At 40.4% G+C, this 18,414-nt stretch overlaps 1 protein-coding gene across 5 annotated transcripts in view; it reads left to right on the top strand.

The window, feature by feature from the left end:
- The window catches only part of CNTN1 (contactin 1), a 441,096-nt gene that overhangs the window by 318,856 nt on the left and 103,826 nt on the right, over positions 1-18,414 (top strand). For all 5 annotated transcript variants that reach the window (XM_030548963.1, XM_030548961.1, XM_030548962.1 and 2 more), the window contains 2 exons: positions 2,141-2,268; positions 4,875-5,050. In XM_030548963.1, the coding sequence (XP_030404823.1) occupies positions 2,141-2,268; positions 4,875-5,050 (304 nt within the window). The remainder of the gene's footprint in view (positions 1-2,140; positions 2,269-4,874; positions 5,051-18,414) is intronic.

Here is an 18,414-nt window from a genome sequence, read left to right as displayed (position 1 = left end):
CAAGAATTTTGTTTAAATATTAGGTTTTTCCCAGGGGATATTGCCCTCCGTTAAATAGATGTCATATGCCAACACTTGCTGCCCATCAACCTTGTAGGGTATGTCTACACTGAGGTAAAACACCAGTAGCTGGCCCATTTCAGCTGACTCAGGCTCTCAGAGCAATGTAGACATCTGGGTGCTGGCTGGAGCCTGAACTCTGGGACCTTCCTAGAGCCAGACTTCTACACTGCAATTTTATAGTCCTACAGTCCAAGCTCCATGAGCCTGAGTCAGCTGACACAAGCCAGCAGAACATGTTTTATTGCATTTGTGACAAGACCCAGACCAGTGGGGTACAGGAGTCTGGTAGAGGGCAAATATACTGGTCACTGGATGAGTAGTTTTCTGTTCCCTGAGTGACCAGAGCAGGGGCTGCACTGGAGTAATCAGGAACCTGCTAGAACCAATTAAGGCAGACAGGCTGATTAGAACACCTGCAGCTAATCAAGGCAAGCTAATCAGGGCACCTGGGTTTAAAAAGCTCACTCCAGTCAGGCGGGGAGGGAGGAGCCAGAGGAGAGGAAGTGTGTGTGAGGAGCTGGGAGCAAGAGGCACAAGGAGCTGAGAGTGAGAGGGTGTGCTGCTGGAGGACTAAGGAGTACAAGCATTATCAGACACCAGGAGGAAGGTCCTGTGGTGAGGATAAAGAAGGTGTTTGGAGGAGGCCATGGGGAAGTAGCCAGGGAGTTGTAGCTGTCATGCAGCTATTACAGGAGGCACTATAGACAGCTGCAATCCACAGGGCCCTGGGCTGGAACCCGGAGTAGAGGGCGGGCCTGGGTTCCCCCCAAATCTCCCAACTCCTGATCAGACACAGGAGGAATTGACCCAGACTGTGGGGAAGATCACTGAAGTGAGCAAATCTGCCAGTAAGCGCAGGACCCACTAAGGTAGAGGAGGAACTCTGTCACACAGTGTAGGCATACCAGTAGTGTCCCATTCTATACATTGAGCAGATACTCATCAAGTTCCTTGAGTAGATTTAATGGAGTCCACTTGACATGATCTGAGCTGCTCTACCACATATCATCAATAGAAAAACATGGTTCGTTCAAGCCTGTAGGAGCTGCACAGAAGCTCAAAGATGGGTTTCCATATCTGTGAGGGGAACATTTTGTCTTCTGAAATAGAATTCATCTTCACAGTTGGCAAGCTACTGGTGCTCCTTAGCAACCAATGATTACATCGAATTATCCTGTCTTAAATCCCACTTTAAAATCTACCTCTGCCATGATGCTAATGAATCACTGCCACCTGGAATTGGTTAGGCTGGTGACTGCCTGTGACTCCTGATTCATGTAAAATATACCTATGTCTACCTGCCCCCACCCAATCCTATTTGTTTATTTATTCTTCTGTCAGATTGTGAACTCTCTGTTCCAGACTCCTTTTGTTTCACTCACTGCCTGGCACAGTGGGGCCCCAATCCCTGACTGAGGCCTCGTGGTGGTATCTACAGCATAGATTTATTTAATAATTTATTTACAAACTAATTCTAATTATTTGATCTAGATGTTAAAACATTACTTCAAGAGAGAGACTATAATTAGTGGTATATTGTTTTTAAAAAGGGGATTTTGAGATGAGGGGTTTTGAAGGAATGTGTCAGAGATTTCTTGGATTTGTGCACTATTTGTTCGCCACAGGTGATGCAAGTTCAAATCCTAGCTCATATCCTCAGTGAAAACTTGACTGATTGTCGCATGCCAATCCATAGTGAGCATTTGTCTATACAATTTCTACTCTTGGAAGTCCCAGCTCACCTAGTTTTAGTCACTCTAATTAGTCTAGCACTTATTTGAGTATTAAACTTGCAAAACAAAAATAAAAAATATTTGAGAGAACAAATATAAGTGAAAATAATCCCCCTAAATGTAAATTGTATGCTTTATTCCAGATCCCATTAACCATGCTAAACTCTGTTTAAATCACGATGGGGTACTGGAGCATATATAAAAGCAGTAGTTAGACATTAGCTGTTGAGAGACCCTTGTGATCTTTATTTTGACTTATTTAGGAATTTCCACTGGAAATATTGTGTTCTTTCTGATGCAAATAACTATTTTAACTAATGGTGTATTTTTCACACTTTCAATAGAATATCTATTTGGGATGATGGTAGCCTGGAAATTGTTAATATTACAAAGCTGGATCAAGGCAGCTACACATGTTTTGCAGAAAATAACCGAGGAAAAGCTAACAGTACTGGTACTCTGGAAATCACAGGTAAAACTCCATTTTTGTTAGTTCATTTCACATAACATGCCTCAGTTTAAAATTATAAAGCTTTGCTTTATAAGATTTCCCTTTAAGACTTTCCCTGCAAGCCATTTTATGTTATTTCTTTCCAACTGAATTGAACTGAATTGCCCATTAAGAGGTAGATTATGGCTTTTAAGCCACAGCTCTAAATAGGGGAAGCACTGAACTGCGCTACTCCAAGAGGAGCAAAGCAAAGGAAAGGAAGTGTCTCAGTTCTTCCACCAGTGCTGTTCCTTCCACAGGAGAGTCAATAATCTGATCCATCCATTCAGATGGTGCTGATATCTCTCCCTCATGCACTAGCCCAACATTGCAGCCCAACACACAGAGCGATGGGTCCATGACCATCCTCCTCCCTGCCTCTCCTTCTCTCCTCTCTACTTCTTTTTCAGAGCATGGGGGTAATGAGCAGTGCAATTAAATAAATCATTTATTTAAATTTGTAATGTGGGATCATTCATCCAAATAAACGCGCCACAGTAACACATTGCAGTACTGGTACCAGATGCTGATGTACTTAATCACACCTTTTACAACCCTGTCATATAACTAAATAGCTGAAGGGAGGAGGAAGGGAATATAGTGTTCATGAGCACTTCTGTCTGCCAGGCCTCTGGAAAACCACCTATGTGTTAAATGTATATGAAAAGAAAGCATTTCCTGCAGCCAGAATGTGGCAGTCGTACTCTACAGCATGGTGCCGCAAGATAAACTTAGCAACATAAGTGTGAATCCATCAGAACATATGACAACATCTTTTGTAACTTCTTCCCTTCACCATCTGTAATGATGTTTCAAATATTGTAAAGAATTTATTTTGAATCACAAGGTCTGTTTAACTCGTATGATTATTTATTTTTCTTTGTATTTTGTAGCCTTGTTTTTTTAATCACTACATTCATTATTCTTAGTTTTCTGGAAACATTTGTAAATAAATATTCAAGCCCTTTAACGTTATACTGTGCACTGTAGAATCACAAAAAATCATTGACTTAAAATATCTCCACAGTTAAACATTTAAACCATATGTGTGTATTATCTAAACATAAACCATTTCTTTTTGTACCTGAGGACTCTAACCTAGTTCATCTAAGGAGGGAGAACTAATGACTGAGCATGTCCCTTGCAATGCAACTTTAACCAACAGAAACAGTGGAATGCTAGTTGGCAGATTTCAAAACTTGGTATCTGTCATGGACACATGAGAATTTTCTCTAGCACTGTTTCCACACCCTGGGGTGTAACTACACATACCAGTGGAAGACTCTGGTAGTGGGGAGGCAGTGCAGAAAGGTTTCAGCCACTCTCCACTGCCAGAGATTTTCACTGTGGTGAGGAAAGGCTCTGGCCGGGGACAGACAGCAGGGAAAGCCTGAGTCTTTGCCTGCCGCCTCCCCACTGCCGGAGCCTTTCCCCACTGCTGGAGTTTTTCACAGTGGTGGGGAAGGGCTCCAGCAATAAGAGCCACTGGAGTCTTTCTCCACTACTACCTTCCCTTCCCCCACTATTGGAGTCTTTTTCTGTGGTCGTGGAAAGCTCCAGAAGAGCCAGTGGGGAGGCAGCAAGGGACTACACGGCTAAAAACAGCACTGTAGATGGGAGTCACAGCTTGGGCAATAGAGCTCTGTGCAGGGTATGTACTTGTGTACCTTTCCACACCCTGCAGGCATCTCTTTGCTCGCCTAAGCCGTGCCTCATGGTCTATGCTGTTGTTTATACCTGTGCTGGGGGCCTACATGAGTATGTATACGACCCGTCACTGAAAGCCGAGTGCAGTGCAGACATACCCTAGAATACCTCTAGGTTGATAGAAGACTCTACAATACAAAGCAAAATCCAGCAACCATTATAAAATCAGCTATCAAATGTACACACTCATGGCTAGAATACCATTCCCTTCTGTTACGCTGAGCTCTTTGGTATCAAAGCATGTGTCAGCTAAATTAGATCTGTATAGCAAGATCCCTGAGGGATTTCATGGAGTCTCCTGCTCTTCGTCTTTTCTTGATTGTAGTAAGCTCTGATTATACATATTTTTCTTCTTTGCTTCTATTCTCTTCTGTCCCTTCCCAGCATAGCTATTTGCATTCCATGCAGAATTAAACATTGTTTTTAAATAGACGCATTAGAATACCCCTTTCCAGAGTGGAGTAATGGAAATGAGAGCACTGAGCAGAGCTCTCCATTCTTTAATGATTTTTTTTTTTTAAGGCCAGGATTGTTACGAACAAAAAAATACACGAGTCATGCAAAATGAATCATCTGTCTTCTACACATGAAATAGTCTATGAATAAAAATGTCAGCATAGTTTTTTATAGTCATCATCAGCAAGCTAAAATGTGTGTTATCAGAGAATGAGCAATCAAAAGCCAAGGCATTTCAATTGTAAGTGTGTCACTTTTCTTAGGGTAGCACCCCTCTGTTCTAATCAGTGTTCCCCTTTGAAATGTAGTTGCATAAATAACATATAAATCAGTTTGTTCTTTTCATGTATAATGAAACAGCTAGATTGGTATCTGTATATTCACTTATTTATTAGAATTTTCCACATTTTCTTTTAACTTCACAGAAGCTACAAAGATTACCTTAGCACCAACTAATGTTGATGTCACAGTTGGAGAGAATGCCACCATGCAGTGTATTGCGTCCTATGATACCACATTAGATCTGACATTTATTTGGTCTCTAAATGGCTACATGATAGATTTTGAAAAAGAGCATGATCATTACGAAAGGAGTGTTATGGTAAGATTTTGCAGACCCTCATCTGATACGCTAAGCTCTGGTTTTCAGTATCATGAAACACATGGTGTTTTCTGTATATTCTAGTTTACTGGTTCATACCCAGGAAAATGCATCTGGAATCACCTTTTTAAAGAGGCCTAGAATTATAAAACAAGGATCAAGGCCTCTAAATGTTATTTACAGTTCATTAGTTACTTCATAGTGGAGAAGTGAAGAGGTTGTTTGTAAAAGTTTGTAGGTTCTCGTAACCTTTTTCGTTAGCGGTTCCCATTTTTTCACTGTAACAGATTTTGTGGAATCCCCAGTCACCAAACTGGAGCTCATTGAATTCTGATTGATAAATTGTCTGAAAATCCCACGCTCTTTTTCTGATTGTGCATGATTCACAAACCTCTACTTATTTATTTGAATGTATTTGAATAGTTTAAATGAATGAATTGCAGTCAGTGTGCTCTGTCAAATGGATCACTTTGACTCTTAACTATGTGCTATTCATGCAGTGTGAGTCTCAGAGGGCCAAACTGTGTGAGTCCTACTCTCCCCTCAAGTTTTCCTCTTGACTTCCATAGTCTGGCTGTGAATAATTTTTTACTAGTGTGAATAAGGGATTTGCAGTCTGGTTCATGGTGTCGTTTCTAAATGGCTGACTGAAACATTTAAAATTAAAGAACAAGGAATAATAAATGATAGATAGTGAATACTGTGGAATTAAATAGAGTCTTCACTCTCAGATTGGTTGCAACAAGTCAGTGTGTCCCCTGATGACATTTTTAAGCAAACTATCTGCAACACATGAGGGTCCTACCCTGCATATATTTATTTCCATTTGTGGAAAGCCTTCATGTCATAGCACTGTGCTTGGACCAACTTTAAATTGTATAAAAACACACAACAATCAATACAAAATACAAACAAATTATCCAACTCAAACCATACAATCTGAAAAAAATATTAGCCCAGAATAGATATCAATAAAATAATTATCCCCACATCTAGCCATTCTTAATCTTCAACCCACCCTCTTACTGAAATCCCAAGAAAAACAGTGGATTTTTCATCATGCCTGTGGATCAATCCTGGTGAAGGTTGTAGGTATGGGGGGAGCAAGCTCCAGAATTAAGCACCCATCACAGAAAAAGATGTGCCACCACTCCACTCCCTTTTAAATCAGGGGAATGTTAACTCAGGTATATCTGCTGAGCACAATTGTTGTGGTATTATATGGGGAGAAGGGCCTTTAAGGTAGGCTGGCTGTGAACCCATTAGTCCTCAACAGTGGTCGATCACATGCTAAGCTCCACCTACAATATTACCTACATTTTAACAGTCTATTCCATGGTGTCTTTCTGATTCCTAGACCTGCAAAGCTATCTGATTTGGTAATAGCTAGCTGGGTTCCTTCTTCCTCTCTCTATTTTTTAAATATCATTCCTAATGGCTGCAAATAAAAGTAAATTTAAAATATTTTACAAATCTAAAGCAGAACCAAAAATAAGATTTGCATAGTCACAATGGTTAACGTGGGGCTGTAATCATAAACATAAAAAATGAAACGGTCTGCCTAGGAGCATGCATATGATATCAGCAGTCCCACAAGACTGAATTAGCCAGTCCCAACTCCTATTTAGAGCTAGCTGAAATGTTTTTAACAGGACAGTTTTCTGTCAAAAGATACCATTTAATCAAAATTGAAGTGTTTCATGGGAATGTGTCTTCTGACCAATTTTTCAATAGGAAAATGTCAAATGTTTCAATTAATTTAATACAGACTTATGTATTATATTAAAATATTAATTTTGTTACATTTCTATATATTTAATACTGTGTATATTTGTAACACATATTTAGTAATGAAATCAAGAGTCAAAACGAAACACTTCAACATTATCAAAATGAAATGTTTTGATGGTCCTGAATCAAAATTTTCTGATTGCGAAGGCCTCTGGAAGCCTTATTAGTATTTTTCAATGAGGGTCTGTGTGGACTTTCCTTGTCTGACTGGCAGAGTAGTGTTCTAATGCCAGGTTAAGGGCACTGAAGCTCAAAGTCTTAAGGTTCCTGCAAAGTACCTTACAGAAATCTGTGCCTATCAAAACTCCTGTAGCAGCATACTAAACATCTCTAGAAATGTACTTTACAGTTATTTCAGGAATTATGAGATGTGTAGATCTACCTCATTGCCATCTGAAGAAAATGATATTTTCCATGTTTACATCTGAGGATTGCTTTATTAATGTGTGTTTAAATTTGCACTTCTGCACTGTTCAGTGCATATAGAGTATTTTGCAGAAGCCTGAAATTACAGCTTGCTGACAGCTCTTCTCTTAGATAACAGCAGGAATGAAATCTTAGTGTTTGTCAAACCCTTCCTTTAAAAAATACAAGAGGTGGGAAAATATAAAGAAGAAAGCCCTCTAACTAGACAGAAGAAAAACCATCTCTGTCTTGTAAGAGAGCAAAGTAAAAACACATCTAATTTTTTGTCTTGGTCCTTGAGCTTAGTCCCCTGACAGTCATTTAGAGAAGTTATTTAGGCTTGGGCTCAGATATATACCACTAAACCACAGACTGGGATTGAAAGTGTGGGTAAATCAAGCGCTTTGGTGTATAGTAAGGAAGAAAATTCATTGACATGAGGTTTCCCCCACCTTAGCCTGAGTAACATCAAAGAAAAAATATATATATCATGGCTTTATGGAGTGTCTGAACTTTGTCAATCTGTTGGCCATGTGCAGATCCTAGGATTTTTATCCAAAAAACACATTGAACAGGAGCCATAACTTTACACATACCAGTGGCTATTTATGTGGATGTAAGATTTTTCTTGTAATAGTGCCACTATAGGGAAACTCAAATAGTTTTTAAGGAAATTAATTTTAATGTCCTGTCCTGATACTGAAGATGTTTCTGAAGAATTCTAGCAAAGTACTTCAGGAAGAACATACCATGACCCACTACCCACTAAGGTAAGCGACCCACTAAGCGACCCACTAAGGGTATCAGTGCAAGCAACCCACTAAGTCCTGAGAGTGCCAACTCCTCAAAAGCCAGCCACACCCCTTCCGCCCCCTCCCCCCCCATGCCATTCAAGAGATGATCTCTGGACCTGCGTCTTTGCAGCTGTATATAGCTGTGCAGTAAGGGTAGAACACCACCATTCTGATTTTGGTGGCATTTTTTGCGCTCGCTCTACACAAGATGTAAATGACTGAACAAAGCAATGAAGGATTCCACCCTGTGACTCCATCTGCTGGAGCAGAAACATCTACTTCATATGAGTTTTCTTACTCTTAACTAACTTAACTAGTTTTGTTGCAGATACTCTTTGACCTCCTTCCACCATTTGCTCAATCCTCTGCAGTTGATTTGACTTCAACTGTAAGCAAGGACTTGGAACAAATTTTGAAGGAGAAAGTAGTTAAGAACATAGAGATAAACAGTAACTAGGATAAAATGCAACATGGTTTTACAAAAGATAGATTGTGCCATACCAAACTGATCTCCTTTTTTGAGAAGATAACTGATTTTTTTAGACAAAGGAGATGCAGTAGCTCTGATCTACCTGGATTTCAGTAAGGCATTTGATACAGTTCCACATGGGAAATCATTCATTAAATTGGAGATGTGGATTAATATGAGAATTGTAAGGTAGATAAGAAAATGGTTACAGGGGAGACCTCAAAAGTCATACTGAAAGGTGAACGGTCAGGCTGGAGGGAGATTACTAGTGGAGTTCTTCCAGGATCGGTTATGGTACCAGTCTTATTTAACATTTTTATTAATGACCTTTGCACAAAAAGTGGGAGTGTGCTAATAATATTTGCAGATGACACAAAGTTGGAAGATATTGCCAATACAGAGGAGGACCAGAGTATCATACAAGATCTGGATGACCTTGAAAACCAGAGTAATAGAAATGGGATTAAATGTAATAGTGCAAAATGCAAGGTCATGCATTTAGGGACTAACAACAATATTTTTTTCTATAAACTGGGGATTTATGAGTTGGAAGCTAAGAGGAGGAAGACCTGTGTGTATTGGTTGATCACAGGATAACTGTGAGCCACCAACGTGATGTGACTATGAAAAAGGCTAATGCGATCCTAAAATGCATCAGATGAGCTATTTCCAGTAGAGACAGGGAAGTGTTAGGACCATTATACAAGGCATTGGTGACACCTTGTCTGGAATACAATGTGCAATTCTGGTCTCCCTTCTCTAAGAAAGATTAATTCAAATTGGAACAGGTTCAGAGAAGGGCTACTAGCATTTTTAGAGGAGTGGAAAACCTACCTTATGAGAGGAGACTCAAGAGCTTCGTTTGTTGAGTCTCACCAAAAGAAGGCTGAGGGATGATGTGATTACTTTCTATAAATACATGAGAAGGAAAAATACCAGGGAGGGTGAGGAGTTATTTGAAGTTAAGTGTCAATGTTAACACAGAACAAATGGGTATAAACTGTTCTTCAACAAGTTTAGGATTGAAATTAGACGAATGTTTCTAATCATCAGAGGAGTGAAGTTCTGGGACAGTCTTCCAAAGGGAGCAGTGGGGGCAAAAACCTAACAGGCTTCAAGACTGAACTTGATAAGTTTATGGAGGGGATGGTGTGATGAGACTGCCTACAATGGCATGTAGCTGATCTGCAACTGCCAGCAGCAAATATCTCCAATAACCAGAGATGGGACACTAGATGGGGTGGCCTCTGAGTTACTACAGAGAATTCTTTCCCGGGCTGAGTCTTGGCTGCTGGGTCTTGGCCACATGCTCAGGATTTAACTGATCGTCATATTTGGAAGGAATTTTCCCCAGGTCAGATTGGCAGAGACCTTGGGGGCTTTTTTTTCCTTCCTTTGCAGCATGGGGTAAGGGTCACTTGCAATTTTAAACTAGTGTAATTGGTGGATTCTCCATAACTTGAAGTCTTTAAATCATGATTTGAGGACTTCAGTAACACAGTAAGAGGTTATGGGTCTATTACAGGCGTAAGTGAGTGAGGTGCAATGTGCAGGAGATTGACTGGATGATCATTATGGTCCCTTCTGGCCATAAAGTCTATGAGTCTATCCCTTAATGATTGGATCTGAGGTTTGTATTTAAGTAATTGTTTGGGGTTGGGATTTGTGGTTATATTAATAATCAGGAATAATGTTGTGGTGTTTCTAAAAATTCTTGGAGTTTCATACAGTTTTCTGCCTAGAATATTATATATGAAATGCCCATCACCCATTTATTTCTTCATTTTATATCCAAGTGTAATTAATTACTTATAACAGAAATATATATTCCTGATATTTCATCTGTTTGTTAACTTCATTTATTGTTACATTCATGCTTTTTATGCTGCTTTTATGCGTGCTTGTACCTGAAAGTTTTTTCACTCTTTACCTAAGTTTGCTGGATCCATATTGCAGGTCGTCTTTTCAGCCACCAGGTGGAACCCTTGTATAAGATTTCCAGTTCAGTAGTAACTGTAGCTTTAAACAGCTTCTAACCAAACCTTGGTGGAACTGGTAGAATCACATTTTGCCATGCAACTTTTCATAAACATAAAAAGTTAAATATTCCATTATGAACATTACAATTGTTATATATGCTGCAATTTCCTGTAGCTTAAGGAGCTTCACAGATCATTCAAATAATAGGGCTATTAGGTTATGGTGAGAATGCAGATCAAAATGCTGAAACCTAACAGCATCCTTCAGTTGCTGAAATAATGCTACTATTGTTGTCATAAACACATAATGAAATAATAAAATTTATATTAATAGCTGAATAAATCTTTTGTCTTGAGCTGGAAGCTTTAGTAGTGCCATCAGTTGCTGAAGACAGAACTAATTTGCATTTCATTAGCGCTACAGCTCGTTTTCCAAAAGAGAACTTGTCAGTGTTGTTTTCATCTCACATGACGAATTATGACATTGCTGTCTAAAATGAAACAATATATATTTAAATTTTAGTGCATGTTCTTTTCAAATAGTTTCTACATTAACAGTTCATTTTCAGGGTTCTCCTAAACTGAACATTGTTCAACTTTGTGTTTGTTTGCCTAGTTATTGATTGAGTAGTTCAACATTATCATATTCTTTCAAATACCTAGAGAACTAACTATGGAGATTTAGCACTTCAAGGTCTCTCAATGCCTCTGATGATTCAACATTTATTTACTGAATTGTTTTTTATCATGTATATTTAAAGACTGAAGAGTTTACTTTTGTTAGACTTTTAAAAATTAATATCCACTATCTAGAGAAGTATTAAAATGTTTTTATTACCAAAAGTATTCTTAAATAGCTACCCACACTGAAAATGAAGGGATATATTTGCCCTGTGATATGCGTATGGAATACGTGTTCATATTAATATACATTCATGGTATAATTCCCCAATCTGAACCTTAGAGTCCAAAAGATGGGGTACCAGCATGAATTCCTCTAAGCTTAATTACCAGCTTAGATCTGATAGGCTGCCACCACCCAAAAATATAGTGTTTTGGAGCACTCTGGTCCCCCCCAAAACCTTCCCTGGGGACCTCAAGACCCAAATTCCTTGAGTCTCACAACAAAGGGAAATAAACCATTTCCCTTCCCCCTTCTTTCTTCCTCCCAGATCTTTCCCGCCCTGGGTACACTAGGAGATCACCGTGATTCAAACTCCTTGAATCACAACACAGAGAAATCAGGTTTTTTCTCCTCCTTCTTTCCCCCTCCCAGGCTTTCCCTTCCTGGGCTATTCTGGAGAGATAGACAGATTCAAGCTCTGTGAATCTAAAACACAGAGGAAATTCACATTTCCTCCCCCTCCTCCTCCTTCCCTTCTCCCACCAATTCCCTGGTGAGTACAGACTCAGTTCCTTTGAGCCTTAACAAGAGAAAAAAATTACTCAGGTCTTTTAAAAAGAAAAGCTTTTAATAAAAGAAAGAAAAAAGTAAGAAATCTCTGTAAAATCAAGATGGAATATTACAGCGTCTTTCAGCTTATAAACACTAGAAAGAAGTCTCCCCCCAGCACAAATACCAATTAAAATCCGTCCAGCAAAATACACATTTGCAAATCTAGAAAACAATCAAAAGACTATATCCGCCTTTTCTACTTAATACTCACTATTCTGAATATATAAGAGACTGTAGCAGAGAGATTGGCAAGAAACCTGGTTACACGTCTGGTCCCTTTCAGGACCCAGAGAGAACAAAGCAAAACCCAAAAAACACAAACAAAGGCTTCCCTCCACAGAGATTTGAAAGTATCTTGTTTCCTGACTGGTCATCCAGTCAGGTGTTTCAGGTTCCCTGTTTGTTAACCCTTTACAGGTAAAAGAGACATTAACCTTTAACTATCTGTTTATGACATATGCATACATAGAGGAGAAAATGGACCTCATAATCTTATTTGGTGCAGTAAGAATTGGATAAGTTCTCAAAGAAAGTCCACATTTAGACTGCGTTCTCTTTTTCTGACCTCTGAGAATTAGAGCACCTTTCAGAACATGTCCTCTTTGCTCCATCTTGGTTGCTTCCTTATCTGGTGGAGGCCCTCCTCCAGTGTGCAGAGGGTTCCCCTGACGGCCACATCTGCAGAAGCACAAGAAACAATAAACAGAAGCATGATTGTTAGTTCACACACAGCATCGAATCATTACAGTAAAATTCACCTCTTTTAACATATGAATCATTTTCTCAGTGTCCCATGGAAAGCACACATTTTGGCAAACACCTTCAACATGGTGAGTTCGGCCTGTGTGGGGATTGGGCATTCAAGATGGGGCAAAGATCTAGGTCGTCTTTTTTTAGGGGGATCAGTGCAGGCAACTAGGGACAATGTTGTAAATTCTGCTACCATTTTCCACAGAAAGAGTTATCATAGCTAATATCTCACTCCTGAGGGTATGCAAGGGTGCATATCCTGCATGTGTATGGTTTTAGACCTGGGCCCTATGCTGCTTGCCTCTGTGCTGCTTTGGTCCCGGCACAGGTGATTGACACGGGAAAGTTTCCTACAATGGGGGAAGGAACAAAGCAGCTCTGCCAAGAAACCTTCGGCAGAGGATTGGCGAGTACCTCCAGGAAAGTTTCCTAGAGATCTCTCTGGAGGATTCCTGTCAAATCTTTGTGTGCATTAACACACTGTTCTGCCACACTACTTAGCTGCACTGGGGAATGTGGAGCACACGCGAACACAGCTAGTCTTGTACATTTCTATCCCTTCACCCACTTCTAGAATATACAGAGCAAAGGATAACTCTACCTCATATAACCGAGCAGCACCAACTCAAAAAGACCACTCACCTCTCCTACATCATGTGCACCATAGATGGACTGCTGGGACTGACTAGATCCCTTCAGAATGGAAAAGAGGTCCTGAGTTGCTGCGCCATTGGATGACCATGCCATGTGCGTCACATCGTCCTCCAACTCCACCTCCTCATCCACGACTTTATCCTCGGGTTTCAGTCCACTGTGTATCCACAGGACTCTTGGAGGTGGATGTGGGGTAACCACCAATGATGCTGTCCAGCTTCTTATAGAAGCAGGAGGTCTTTGGCGCAGCAGCAGAGCAACTGTTTGCCTCCCTTGTCTTCTAGTACACCTGCTTCAGCTCCTTTATCTTCGCATGGCACTGCTGCATGCCCCATTCATAGCCCTTATTCATCAAGCCACAAGAAATCCGACTTAGGTATTGACGTTCCTGTGGCTAGAGCAGAGGTGGGACTGCACAGCCTCCTCTCCCCACAGACCCAGCAGATCCAACAGCTCATGTATGTTCCAAGCAGAAGCGCATTTGCTGTGTGGAGCTGCCATGGTCACCTGAGTAGATGCGATGTGAGCTCTCCATGCCAAGCAAACAGGAAGTGGAATTTCAAAAATTCCTGGGCCTTTAAAGGGGCAGGCCAGAGGCCTGAGTACCTGGGTGCAGGACAGCAGAGTTCAAACTGCTGACCAGAGTGGTCAGGATGGGCATTGTGGGACATGTCCTGGAGGCCATTTACAGTGACATAACCAAGCGTGGGGTCTACGCTGACACTTTGTCAATATAACTTTGCACAAAAAGCTCTCTGCCTCTCGTGGAGGTGGTTTTATTTTGTCAGCAAAGTTGGAGAGTTTTGTTAGAAGGAGGAGCATGGAAGTGTCTACACTGTTTTGTTGATGAAACCTGACTTCAGTGGACAAAATTGGAAATGTGTATACAAGGCCTTAGATGACAGTAGATCTGATATTTTTCTCACCTCTGTTTTTCTTTAATAAAACCTAAACTAGATTGCTACAGATAAATTCATAAACTTGATGAGATAATCTGGCAGATCAGCTTTATTCAGAAGAGTTATAATATGGAATATATGTTTGGATTTAAATGCTCTAAAGAGTTTTGAGCCATTTTTAAGAGAGAGGGGACTGAAAGACATAATGACATAGAAAGTGGAGGCTGAGATAAACTTAGAAAATTGGATTGTTGCGGGCATATGGTCTCTTTCCTGCCCTGCACATATCTAACATTAACACTGGGATTTCCAAAGGAGACTAAGGGGCTCAGTTCCCATTCACTCTTTGTAAATCCCAGACAGTATCTGTAAGGTGTATTTCATTACCTCAACATCTTGGTGATTTCGTACTTTTAAAGTAAGAAATGCTGAATCTGGAAACTGAGGCTATAGAAACAAATCCCACATACATTTGTGGTCTTCATTGTGTCTTTTATACCTTGTCTGTCAACAGTCCCATTTGGCTGAGAATGTCCGCAGTCATCACAAGTATGCAGAGCCCCAGGGGCTGGGGCATTTGCTGTCTTGTTTTTTTAAGTCAACTCTGGACTCCTGCCACTAGGGGTTGCTTTTATTAGTGGAAGCCTAGCTAGTGACTGCCCCCCTCTCCCTGCCTCAGTTACTCTTTTTGTGATTCCTCTGGCTTTGAATGCAAAGCAGAGGTGAAGCAGGTAGAAGAGGGGAGGGGGGGCACTCAGCAAACACCTCCTACCTGCTTAGCAGAGTAGGTGAGTGTGAGCAGGAGTGGTGTTGTGCGTCGGCCTTCCCCTGGGACCTTGGGGACAAGAGGAGAGCAAATGCATTAGGGAAAGGATATAGAGTACCTAGTAAGAGAGAGAGAGATCAGATATGTATATCCCCTGGAATTATGGACCACATGGGCAGGACGGATGGTCTGGTGGCTAGTGTAGAACATGGGATACCATACCTGGGTTCAATTCCCTGCTGTGCCATGTACTTCCTCTGTGACCTTGGGAAAGTCACTTACCCTCTCTGTGCCTCAGTTCCACATCTGTAAAGTGGGGATAGTAATGCTTCTCTACTTCACAAAGGTGTTGTGAGGATAAATACGTTCAAGATTGTGAAGCACTTTAAGATCTACTGATGAAAAGTGTGTATAAGAAATAAGCATTGATGTAATTTATGAAAGAGGTGAGATGGGTTTGCCACCTGCCCACTGAACACAGCAGAAGAAGCTAGCGGACTCTGGGGCCTCCTTTCAAGAAGACAGCTTGAGGACATGGGAATTCTGTTTGGGATGAAGGTTGTGTGGGAATTAGAACAGAGGCTCAAAGTGTTGCATGGGGTCTCGACTACTTTAGATAAGGTCTCAACATGTGGGTACTTAGCTGAACGCTGAACTTTGGAGGTTCTCCCACCACTGTTTGTAGTATTACTGTATCCAAAAGGTGGGTTTATCATGGTGGTTTTGAGCCCAAGAAAATTATTATTTGTATTAAAAATCTAAAATTCACCAGGTGCACACACCACAGCTTGGCTGCTGGTCATTTTGCATCCACCAGCCAACCTGTTAATTTGGAGAACTGCCCTGAGTTCGGCAGGGAAATCAATTATTGGCCACTGGCTACACACTTTGAAGGGCAGTCCCCTACATTTGAGTTTTGACAACTTGCAAGCTGTGTAATGCTTTGTGATCACTTCCTGTGAAAGCTCTGTGTCGGAAGGATTCTCACAATTGTCAGTGAAGTATTTCAATATGGAGGCTGCTAAATTGGGTTCATCAGAGGTGTATAGAGAATTTGCTGCTGCTTGGTTTAAAGTTTTTGAAGAAGAAATGTATCCTTGTAAGTGGTCTCATCAGAAGAACATATGGCTGTCATTTATAATGGCTTCTTCTGAGATAGTATGCCTATAGCCGCTTTGGGACCTCCGTTGTCATCTTTTTTTTCTTTTTTTTTTAACTACTTAAATGCATAAGAATTGGAAGCTTCAAAAGAGGCATTGTATTCCCATTCTCAGAAGGAAAGTTTCAAAGATGGCAGCCACTAATTGGACTAAATAGAGGTGATGTTAATAGTGTTTTTAAACATTTTTCATGTTTAATAATGCTTATTGAGTATTATGAGCCCACGTTGAAAGTATGTTGCAGGACTTTTCCGTTCATGTGGTAAAGTTATATCTCAGTGAGCAGTATTGGTGTGTGAGTGATTTTTAGCCCTTCTTTCCTCAGGCAGCTTGTCTGGTCCTTGTGGCAGATATTGCCTGTAATCGAATATAGTGGCTCTAATCTCAGTCCCTCCAGGGGTAGGGCCACCTTAAAGGTATAAAGTTCCTGATTTGATCCATCTTGTCTCCAGTTTATCCTGAAAGGCTGGCAAATCATTCTGTCTATCCTTTCTTAACATCTGCCAGCTAATTACCTTGCCAGCAATTGCAATTTATTCCTCCTTCATATATCAGCCTCTGTGCACCTTAGCTTATGCAAAGAGTTGTATAGAATTTTATTTTTAACTAATTTCTTCAACTAACTCAATCCACCCCCATATCTCAAATGCCCAAGCATAGATCTTCTATTATAGAATTGGAATTGAAACTTTGCAGAGGAATTCCCCTGCCTGCTAGGGAATTCCAGCCCAGGTTTTTCAGACGTGGTATATTTGATCATCTTTCACATCAATTATCTTTACAGACACTCCCTGAGTTACGCAAGACCCAACTTACGCAAATTCGCACTTACGGTAAAAGTTCCATAAACCAGAAATAGGATTTTCAAGTTGCAGAAATATTTGCGTAACGTATGGGTATACGTTTCCGACTTACACAAAATTCGAGTTACACAAGGCTTTCCAGAACGGAACGATTGCGTAAGTCAGGGGCATCTGTACTTTGCTGTTTTCTCAAAAACATTTTTTCATACAAATATTAATTAATTCACCCAAGCCCTCTCCACAATCTGAAAGCACATAAAGGTTTTCAGTCTTCTAGGGCATATACGGAGTACCTAATAGCTATGTAATGCTATCCCCTTCTTCTGTATCTGTCCTCTGTGTCTCTTCTTATTTCTCCTGCTAAGTCTTCTTCAAGGTGGACAAAGGTAGAATGTATGCTCCTAAGAGCTATATGTGACAATCCCACCTGAGTCGTTAGGCGTGCTACATATATGTGATGTAAGGGCTAAATTGTACTAGGAGGAAAGAGGTAATATGCAACAAGAAAAAAAATGCCTACTGGCCTATGTGAAATTAGTTGGTTGTTTCAGTTCTCAAGTTTCTAGTAAATATCCACATCACAAAAAACTACTGTAGCCATTGGCACTTCTCTCCTGGCAAGCTCAGCTGACAGGTCAAGAACTAAATGAACTGGAACTGGTCCCTTTAGGAGGAAATCACATTGGCAGAGTAGTATGAGGAAGCCTGCATTGTTGTTGGCTGTGATGTACCTGCTTCGTAGAATAATGATGATAATAATACCTAACTCTTATATAATGCTTTTCATCCATAATTCTCAAAGCACTTTACAGAGGAGGTATTATGCCATTATACAGATTGAGATATGGAGGCACAGAGTGGTGAAGTGACTTGCTTAGGGTCATAACAGGAAGAGCAAGGAATAGAACCCAAGTTTCTTGAGCCCCAGTCCAGTCCCAGTCTTATCAGTCATTAGTTGCTAAATACTAAACACAAAGAGTAAGAAGTAGGTCATGGACAGATGGAGCCAGCATATGAGAAAAAGTGAAATTTGTTGTTACAGATTTCTTTGTAAACCACGCAGTGTAACTTGGACTGTAAAATTGTTATTAGATGAGAATTGTATGGTATCTGCTCATTTTTGTAATTTAGATTATGATTTGCAGACAGCAGTGGCTCCTTGGGAGGACATGGTAGACAATGTTGTTTTGTGCAGCTATCCATTTCTCATATAACATTGCATTAAGTAGAGACCCAGTGTTATTTTATAATTGTCTGCTTATGCAGATAACAAACTGCATTGCACCAAAAAAGATGGGGGGAAAGTATTTTGAATTTAAAGTTTTTAATTACATTCTCTGTATACCACTTTGCAGAGGACAGCAGGGTGCATTAGACTGCTCTGCTGAAGTATGTCCAAGGTTTGCACTGAGCAAAAACATTGGAAGTTTGTGGAGGA

The sequence above is a fragment of the Gopherus evgoodei genome, chromosome 1 (assembly GCF_007399415.2).
Source record: "Gopherus evgoodei ecotype Sinaloan lineage chromosome 1, rGopEvg1_v1.p, whole genome shotgun sequence".
In the NCBI taxonomy this organism is placed as follows: domain Eukaryota; kingdom Metazoa; phylum Chordata; order Testudines; family Testudinidae; genus Gopherus; species Gopherus evgoodei.
Note: the sequence above shows the minus strand (reverse complement) of the source record. Positions and strands in the feature narration are given on the sequence as shown.